The sequence below is a fragment of the Xiphophorus hellerii genome, chromosome 22, assembly GCF_003331165.1.
Source record: "Xiphophorus hellerii strain 12219 chromosome 22, Xiphophorus_hellerii-4.1, whole genome shotgun sequence".
NCBI classification, from domain to species: Eukaryota; Metazoa; Chordata; class Actinopteri; order Cyprinodontiformes; family Poeciliidae; genus Xiphophorus; species Xiphophorus hellerii.
In genome coordinates this window covers 2,443,709-2,453,997 of record NC_045693.1, presented here as the reverse complement: position 1 = coordinate 2,453,997, position 10,289 = coordinate 2,443,709, and the positions used below count along the sequence as shown (strand labels likewise).

Below are 10,289 nucleotides of genomic sequence, written 5' to 3'. Positions count from 1 at the left end.
CACTGATTTTACGTGTCTGTTTTTTTCAAGTGGATATACTGTATGTGGTTCAGAATTAATTAAATTACTGAAAAGTTTTTATTTAATCCACAGCTAAAAATAGTCACACTGTTTTCAGCATTTTCTGATGACAAAACGTTTTAAAATAAAAACTGTTTTTGCAACACCTTCTGTTGTACCTGATTAAATTTAATGTGTGAAATAAACAAAGATAAACAGTCTATGAAAGTTTATTTTAAATATGTCTCAGATACAGAAGTTGCTATAAACAGAATTCAATTTTCAACTCTTTTAATCTTAAACAGATTTTTTGAAAAACTGCATAAAAGTGGCAACAGTAAGAACATTTAGGTACTCAATCCCTGAAATACAGGGATAATTTCTTCAGTTGTTGTGTTTTAATTTTCAAAGGACAATAAAAGAATCATGAAGAATTCAATATCATTCAAATGAAATCAATCTCTTTTGCAAGAAATCCAGAACAATAGTCAGAGAAAGTAAGATGTAAAGATATTTATCCATCTGTGGCACCTAAACAGCTGTAGTGTGCAGAGCAGACATGTTATCATCATCAATGCTGCTGATCTTCTGATTCTCAGACATTTTACAGGAACACAGTGAAGCTAAAATCTTATCAACTTCACTTTTCCTCAGAAAAATATACAAAGCAGAGTCTGCAAGAGGATTTAGACATTGACAAACTGTAGCCACAGCTTCAAAAATTAAATTTTTCTTAACTTCCTCCAAAACTAAACATAATACAACAGGCAGAAAAAGTAGAATATATGTAAGCAACACCACAACCAGGACTGAAAAGATTCGATGTTTCTCATCAGCAGCGACACTGCGAGTTTCAGACAGAGCTTTAATGGTCCCAACCAGGCAGAAGATGAACAAGGGAAGAGGGAGGAGGAGAAACACACCCAATATGGTTCCACTGGTCTTTAGTTCCAGGGGAAGATAAACGCTCAAGATAAAAATAACAGAAAGGATCCAGACTGCAACGCAGACCAACACAGATGTCTTGATGTTTTTTCTCAATCTGTACCACAGCGGCTTGGCAACCATCAGATACCTGGAATAAAAGACAAATGTTGTTGGGCATTGATGTAATGGTGTCAGACAGAAACACAGATATAAAGAAATGCAGATAGTTACCTTTCCAGGGAAACACACATCATGAATCCAACACTGGTTATCAAGCCAAACCGGAAAGCAAAGAGAAAGGAGACATTAGGACCTTCATGTAACATCAGAGGAATTCTGCTGCAGAGCTGGATGAGATCCGAGATCAGAAGGTTGAGGATGTAAACTGGAGCAACATGATCTTTCTTCACCTGCAGGGGGACAAAAAGAAAAGGAAATAAAGACAGAACCAAAATTGATGTAGTTAGTAGATTTTAGTTCCACAGACATTCTTCTGTCCTGCTGTTTTCCTGGCATGTGTTTTTATTTGCTAGATGACAGAGAATGTCCGCTCAGCAGCAGAGGAGGATGGAGGAATATTCATGGCCAGAGCTGGAGATCAACTCTGGCTTCCCCAAATGTTCTCTAAAGCACCAGGCCTAAAAGAGTCCTGCTGTGGCTGGATGTCGCCCCGAGACTTCAGTCATCAACTCAAACTGACAGAAGCTCTGTTACTCTAACACAGAGCAGGCATTCCCAGCAATGTAATTTACAGCGTTACTCACATCAGTATTCATTTCTCATGTTTATCAGAATTATTAAACATAAATTAGAGTCTGTTTTTCTAAGCAATAGTAACATTTTAAAGGTGAAGTTGAGTAAATATTTCACCTTGTTTAAGAATTTAATCATTAATACTGAACAATCAACAGGATGATATTTCTGAGTTCATATATGAGCCCTAAAAGGAGACCCAGCTTTTCCACAACAACTGCATCTCAATGACGGTTTTCAGGCTCACCTTTACTGAATAAATTATTGGATTACAACAGATCGCTATGAATAATTACAGAACAGAAAAAGTATGTAATGTTATTTATGCTGACGTGTGTGTTACCTTTACAACATGGACAACTTTGTCAAAGTAATATACAAATTATGAAAAAAAAATCCCTATGATCTCTTGTGGGTCAAATCAAATGAGACAGGTAGAAAAAAACAGGATTAAATGAAATGATACAGCTGAATCAAAATTCATGGCTACAGCCCCAGGAATCATTGTAATGCTAAAGAACTCATGTGATCAGCAGCCAATACAGTCAGGAGAAACATGGCTCAGCGGTCAGGTGTTCACTGACGCCACGGCAAAAACTGGTCAAAACATGGAAATGAAAATTGTCTCAGTTCATAGCAAATACTCACTTTGAGTAGTTTACAATTCACATTTTTATTAGGAGTGGTCCTGCCTTTTGCAAAGTAATGAATAGATTAGTAATAATATCTTGACTTATTTCATAAAAGAACATTTGGCTTCACAGTGTTGTAACTGTGTACTCACCATTGATAAAACAGCAAACATCGTCACTAGAGTCAATGGAAGCCCAACACAGATAGTGATCCAATCCACCACATCCACATATTGAAAAACAAGCTTTGTGAATTCATCATCATAACCGTTATTATTGTTAAATGCTTCACTGTGGTTGGAGATGCTCTGATTGACGCTTTGGTTCCCTGAGGTGTTGCTGACGACGATATTCTCCATTCTTCAGTGTCAAACCTGCATGAGCAAAATAATGAATAATGGAGACTTTATTTTCCTTCAGCAACACTTTAACAACACTTACGATCTATGCTAAGTCTAAGAGAAAAATCAATACCTATAGAGATTGTTTTGTAAAGAATGTTGAGAATATGCATTTTTTGTGTTTTTACTGAAATGCAAATAGGTTTACTTAGTTGCCTGATTATCTGTTATAGATTGTTTTTTCTGCAATTCTCTATGGAAAATTATCCATATTTGAAGCAAGTGGACAGTTTCTACCTGGAACTATTGGCACATATTTTATCTGTTTTCTCATTAAATTGAACATATGGAATATATTTTTCCTCAGCAGCATTAGATTGAATGTGTTTTCCTAATTTCTGTGCATGACATAAAAAATATATTTACCTTTTCAAAGTTTATAGGTCCTGAAATGATTCGTTCTCAAACATTTATCCTTCTCATCAGGTCTGCAGCCGGTGCACACTGTGTTTGCATGCTACACCACATACAGGCTGACCAACGACATCTGACGCTGCATTAAAGAGATGGTTTGACAAGTTGATTATCTTTACCAGCAGGAAGGAAGCATCCTTTAAGATCATAACAAAATGTATCAGTTTTCAAAAACACAACTTTTAACTAAATTCAGTTCAGCCATATGGTGCCAACAAATATCCTCTCAGTGATCTTTCAATGTACATTTCACCTATATACACATTTTACCTCTTTCTGTTAAATCCAACAGTTTAAGTCATGCATGTTATGGGACACTCAGCGCCTCTCTGCATCTCTGACTTCTATAAATGTTAAAGAAGCAAAGCTGCAGTCATGGAAACATTTCACATTAACAGATACAGATGCATGCAACAGGAACCAGTATGGGCATGCTGGATGCAGGATGTACTGCATTGGTCTCTTCTGCTAATATTTCTTCATTCATGTTGGTTCTTTGTGTGGGCTGTGACAATCAAATAAGTGGTGGACCAACTGTGGGTAACAGAGACTGATGGGTCCCTTCTTGTTGGCATCTCTACAGCTAACAGAAAGGATTTCACTGTTTTAACAAACTGAGCTTCATTCATTTCATGTAAAACTCATTGACAATAACTCTTAAAATTTAAACTTATTTTTCTCTTTCTCCCTCTTAGTTTATTGCACAAGTGAAAAGAGATGTGGTCAGATGAAGTGGGTTCTGTCAAACAGAGAGGAAGTGAAGGGAGAAGTGCTTCACAAAAATACACGTCTACAATTTTGTTTCATAACAGAGCAGCTTCTTTGAAACAATACCCATAAGTCACCTGTCTCATCTTACCTATGTTGAGGCTTTACATCTTTGCATCCAATACATTTTTTATATGACAAGTAATATCACTTCTTAAATATGTTTAGGCTCAGTTTATGTTTGTTAATGAGGTTATGCCTCTTTCCCTCTTTCAGATGTTTAAAGTCCAACAATCTCACATCTCAGATGACACTGGGCTAATATTTACCTACATGTAATTTTCTGGTTAACAAAAGCAAAGCAAGGCTTTTCTTTTTTCTGTGACAAAAACTGAATGTCACAATAAACCTAATTTGTAAGACACAATAAATAATGACATCTTGATAAAACAAGGCAACAATTTAATTCAAGATCAGTTAGGCAGCATTTTAAAATGAAAGTGAAGCTCAAGCTATCCAAAGAAGCAAAACCAAGAGTTGAACACTGATAGCAATGCATATTGTCTGCCTTGCATTAAAAAGGTTTCAACAGTTTTACAACATTAAACACATAAACTAATTTGTAAATCATTCAATCTAACCAACAGACCAATAATCTAATAAGTGGATAATTTACCTTTTGCTTTGCTAAATTTGTTCAGCCAGAGAAATACCTCCCAGAGTGCTGACATCTGTCTAACTGGCCAGCTGAAAAGGAAACTGCTGTTTTGCAAGCTTCAATTTAAGCTTTTTTTTCTGTAGCACTTAGGAGAGTTGGTCACACAAAAGTCATTAAATTAAAGCTTTGAAAGGGATGTTAGCAGTTAATGCATTGGCTTTAATGTTTCCTGCAAGAAAAAACTCAGTATTGAGGAAATGTTATGAATAAATGATGTTTCCTGTAAGTGTGTTGTCAATAGTGATGTTACGTGATGTGCCGAGGCTTCGAGGCCTGTGTCGAGTAATGGAGGGGGCGTTTCCGTAAAGCGCGTATCGAAGCTTGCTTCATTTAGGGGAGGAGCTGAAAACGATGACGTCCGAAGCCTCGCTGCCCGGCTGTACCACGTGACTGCTTCGGGAAGTGGCTCAAATGTTGGCGCGGGGTTTGACAGCTTTAGAAACCCCACAGGCTCCATTCAAAATGTGGGTTGTTGTAGGCAAGTTGCAGTCAGTTGAGAGAGTGGATAGAGTTTTGATAGTTTGGATAGCAGAGTGGATAGTGGTTATTTAGTTTGAGACAGTTAGTTTGGTGTTTGGAGAGTTTAGGGGGGGGGGGGGGGAGAGAGAGAGAGAGAGAGAGAGAGAGAGAGAGAGAGAGAGAGAGAGAGAGAGAGATAGATAGATAGATAGATAGATAGATAGATAGATAGATAGATAGATAGATAGATAGATAGATAGATAGATAGATAGATAGATAGATAGATAGATAGATAGGAGATTTAGGAGCGTGAGGACAGGATAGGAGTAGGATGGAGCCGGCGAGAAAGAGGAGGATTTCCCCTATGTGGGAACATTTCGATTTGCTAAGCCCTAACAAGGTAAGGTGAACTGAACATTTGCAGAGGCATTAGGTTTGCTTATGAGGAACTGTATTTTTCACTGTTTCTTATTTTCTGTAAAGGTGAGGTGTTTATTGTGCTCCATAAGTTGGGGTACAATAATAACACCTCATCCATGTAGTGTCAAAAAAGAGAAATCATTTGAAACCAAAAACTGTGGAGAAATTGTTGTTTCTTAATAAAAATGCATGAAATCATCCAAGTTACACAAACATACACAAATTCACTACCCCCTCCCTAGTTCCACAAGCACTTTCACTGTCCTCTGCCTGATTAAGCCCAGGCCATTTTTCTAGAGTCACAGAAAAACTTTATTACACAACATGCCATATCACATGACACTACTATTTTGGGAATAATTACACACAGAGAATACATTCAAACAATATTTTATTATACACATATGTGTATACATAATTCATGTAGACAAATGATTTCGTCCTACACCTTTTGTGAAGTCATTCCCAAGAGCCTTAATAGACAAAAATTCAATGCATCACACGTGTTAAGATACAGCTGGCTGTGATTATACACCTGGCCAGTAGGTGGTTTCGTGTGCACATGAAGCTTCAAGAAATGAACCCTTTCTCGAACCAGTTGGCTCAAGTGGTTCAATGCCTCATGAGGCTTCATCTCACCATCACTAGTTGTCAAGTCTAGTCAAGTCAAAGTTAATTTCTGTAGCACATTTACAGCAGCTGGCGTTGTGAAAAGTATTTAGTGTTCATCCTGTCTTTATTCAACCTTAAGAAATACAGAGATTATTAGCTATGTATAAAAATATATAATCCTTAATAACGCAGTGTTAAATACAAACTCATTTTGGAACAGATACAGTTAATAATATCAGTCACTGGGCTCCACTCAGCAGATCTTAAGGATGACACAGAGTTAAACAAAGAATAAAGTGCTAGATCTGCTTTTATCTATGTCTCACTCTGCACACATGCTAAGGGGTGTCGGCCTGCTGTTATCAGTTTACCCATGACTATGTGTGACTGGAGTTGGTGCTGGTTAGGATTGTGTGAGTGTGCAGCAGTATGTGTGGAAGCAGATGAAAGTGATAGAGACAATCTCCCTGGTGAGGTGGCCAAAAACCACCCAACCCTCACCACTCAGTGTGGTGCACATGGATCCTAAACTAAAATATGGCGGGCACTTCTTTCTGACCGTTGCCTAGTTCTGCCCCCCCAGCAGAACGCCATGTCTCCAGTAACGGTCCGCATCCCTCAGTCTGAAACTCCATCTGTGTTTTACATATGTAACCAGGTGAAAGAATGGGTACATGTCAGAACTGTATTTTGTAAACCCCGTTTTGCTTTGTTTCGCCAACTGGTTGCAATTCTTGTTTTTGCCAGCATGTGGTGCTGCTTTACAGAGAGGTCAAAATATTTCAGGAAGTAGAAAAAAACCTCTTGTGTATGTATCGTGGCATTCTTTGAAAAGCGGAAGAGAAGGACATTTTGTGTGCCGAGACCTGGTGAAAAAGATGACTACATGGCCACCAGGGCGAGAATCCAAGTGTTCGGTAATGTCGAAGCTGAATTATCTTCCGTGAACAAAGTTAAGGAGAGGATGTTAATGTTATGTTTTTCTTTGTTTGTCCTCTAGAAGTGCCACTGCCGTTTATTACACCCTTTGTAAGAGTTTAGTTTTGTATGTGAAGCTACGTTGCTACATGTGAGCCCGCCATTTCCACCGAAGCTGAGGCTTTATGTTGACAGAATACGGGTCATTTACATTTTGTTTCTTTGCAACTCAGAAAGAGAGAAAAAGTGTTTTTTTTTTATTTAAAAACAATAAAGGACCCATTTTATTTGAAGCTCCGTGTGCTGCATTACTCCCGGCTTCACATAAAACATGCCAAAGCTAATGAGACACTAAGTTTGAAGTGATTAAACATAGTAAAAATATGGCTAATAAGAATAGAAACTATAAAAGCATGTCTAATCTCCATGGCAACCAGTCAGCTGTGCAAGAGACCTGGTTTACTGAGCACCACCTTTAAGACACAGCGCCTCACAGATCATCCCTTCCCCATACTCCCACATTCAGCTCCTTCAGACTAGACCATACTTTGGTCTGAAGTGTTCAGATTACCAAAGACTTTGTTTTGAAGATGCTGCTGAAGCTGGTGGGACAGAGAGTCATTATCCACAATGAAGTCTAAGAAAACATGACTAAGTCAGAAAACATGATCCCTGCAGACCCCACATGTGTCAGGGTTGCTCAACGGCCCTCCTACGTCCGTTGCCTGCACCACCTTTTCTTTGAAAAGTTGAAGTTGTTCAACAATCCGTTTCCAAATAAGGCATTGATCATCCCTACTCTCCTGTTAGTTCCCTTAACCTTTTACCTACCATCTACCTCCAACACATCAATGATCTTTAATTGCAGTTACATCTTCTACACCAGCGTTTCCCAATTCCGGTCCTCAGGCCCCCCTGCTCTGCATGTTTTAGATGTGCCTCTATTCCAGAGCAGCTGATTCAAATGATTTCATGACCATCAAGTGCTGCAGAAACCTGTTGATCACCCATATATTCAATCCAGGTGTGTAGCAGAAGGGAAACACCTAAAACATGCAGGGCAGGGGGGCCTGAGGACCGGAATTGGGAAACGCTGTTCTACACCATTTCAAGTTCAATGTCAAAATTACATTTATAACTTCTTTAGCTTCTCTGATTTAGTTTTCATTTATAATTTACTGTTACAACCCCCCACAAAACCAATAAGGATAAAGTCTGGCACTGTGTGTAACTCAAAAAGAAGGGAACCTAAACAGTTGGTGTCAGTACCAAAAATATAGTTTGATTTACAGTTCAAGTAAAATGTCACTCACAGTAAACAAACACAGGGAAGCTTTAAACTTCAGGGTCTCCAAGGCCAAAACAACAAACATAACATCCCACTCTTAATTGTAAAATAGAAACACTTTCTAGAAGAGAACTGAAAAAGAAAGTACAATACCTGAACTCCCTGACTAACCAACAAACAGGAGAAAACAGTTAAAGAAAATGGCAGAGAACCCCTACCAGCTTCCACTGTGAATCGAAACAAAACTTTAGTTATACACTTGCTGCTTCACAAGAAGGCTCACAGCAAAACCATCCAAAGTCTCCACAAACAATCAGCTCACTGACAAGATCACATCAGATCAAGGCCCAAGGAAAAAGGGATCTGACGTCTCCGGTTGAAGCTCTTTATAGGGTGGCTGACGAGCTCCAACACATTGCACCTGTGGCAGCCAGGTAAAGCTGAAACACAAAGGAAGAGCTCCCTCATGAAGAGAGCCCCTAGTGGTCAGTGACCGTAACAATTACCATAACTTATTAGTTACTCTTATTATAATCTTAATGTGAGTTATTACAGATGTTTTCTGAAAGGAAACCAAGAATAATCCATGATTCTAATTATTTGATACCAAAGTTACAGTTACTTGTTTTACTTGTATTTCCACAAATGTAAGTGTAAGTATTATTACAAGCAAACCGATATTAATATAAGTATTTTACTTTTAATCTTATCCAATTACTCAAAATGTTTAGACTTCATTCTTTAAAACTTTCTTGCATTGAAATAAGGAATAATCTAATCTATTTTTATAAATCTGCAGGTTGGAAACTTACTTCCTCTTCTTCCAGGAAACCTGCTTTTCCTGTTTCATGACTCTGTCTGTCTGAATATGATTTCTGATGATTGATAGAAAAAAGAAATAGAATTAATGCAAAGTTTACAGGAGACAAAAACAACACACAGCCAGATTGATTTTATTGAAGTTTAAGTTTACTGTTGGGCCTTGATGTCACTTGTGTGATTAATTTTAAAGGTAACTTTATTTATTATTACTGTTAAACTAAAATCTCCAGCATGGGGAAGTGAGATGATCTCGGGTTTTCTTCACACCCCCTCCTTGAGGTCAGACCTTTCACATGCTGGGACTCCATCTCCCTCCTGCAGGTCTGTGTCTCATCCCCTGGAAAGAGAAGAAGTTCGTCTGGGATGTGAAGATGCAGATTCTTCATCCTCAGTTGGGCTCAGTATAATCATCAAAACTCCACTTCTCTTTAAACTGCACACAAACTGTTTGGACTTTTACCCTCAGGTCAGAGTTTTATACTTGTCTTTTACTACTTTTTTGTTTCAAGAAATGGTAAAAATAAAAAAATAAAAAATAGAACACTTACAAGATTGGTACCAAAGGTTTTTTATTTATTTATTTTCCATATTCATTTACATAATTCACTTTATTGTGTTTATCAGTGATTTAAATCAAGTATAATGCAAATAGTAATGATATTCAAGGTTTAATACATGCAAAGCCAAAATTCAACAAGACAAAGAATTTGTTGGGTAGAAGAAAGAAAGAACAAATGTTTCTTTAATGCTTGTTTCATCAGAAAACAATATTATGTTCATTTGGAAGAGGCTGATGCTGTTACTGTCTGAGAAAAAATCGTATATCTATGTGAATATATCTCATTGTTATCCTTGAGTGTTTCGGTTTTGGTCTTAATTTGGATTCATGTTTTAAATATTTCATTGTTATTTAAGTATGTTTAAAATGTTACGCCTGTATAAACACCCTCTGTTTATTATTATTAGTAAGGTGTTTCCATACGAGTTAATAGTTTATGTTCATCTCTTGTGTTCTGTTCTCGGTTTATTTTAGTTTTTCCTCTCAGATCAGTATTAATATTTTTCTCCTTGGTCTGGAGTTTCTTTTATGTCAATCTGAATTCTCTATATTTATTAAATATTCCCATCTTTTCTCATTTTCCCTCCACAGCTGTTCCAAATCCTCTTGATTAGCCGACCTGCATCAGATGTCACTCCTGAATCTTTCCTTTATATAA

General features: G+C 37.5%; 1 protein-coding gene across 1 annotated transcript; it reads right to left on the bottom strand.

Annotated features, from left to right (window-relative positions):
* Positions 1–214: 214 nt before the first annotated feature.
* Positions 215–3,726, bottom strand: LOC116712813 (G-protein coupled receptor 4-like). Its single transcript, XM_032552651.1, has 5 exons — positions 3,398–3,726; positions 3,080–3,206; positions 2,465–2,686; positions 1,159–1,337; positions 215–1,075 (listed from the first exon to the last, which is right to left on the bottom strand). The coding sequence occupies exons 3-5, from the start codon at positions 2,669–2,671 to the stop codon at positions 532–534; spliced, it is 930 nt and encodes a 309-aa protein (XP_032408542.1). The 5' UTR covers positions 2,672–2,686; positions 3,080–3,206; positions 3,398–3,726; the 3' UTR covers positions 215–531.
* Positions 3,727–10,289: the final 6,563 nt, after the last annotated feature.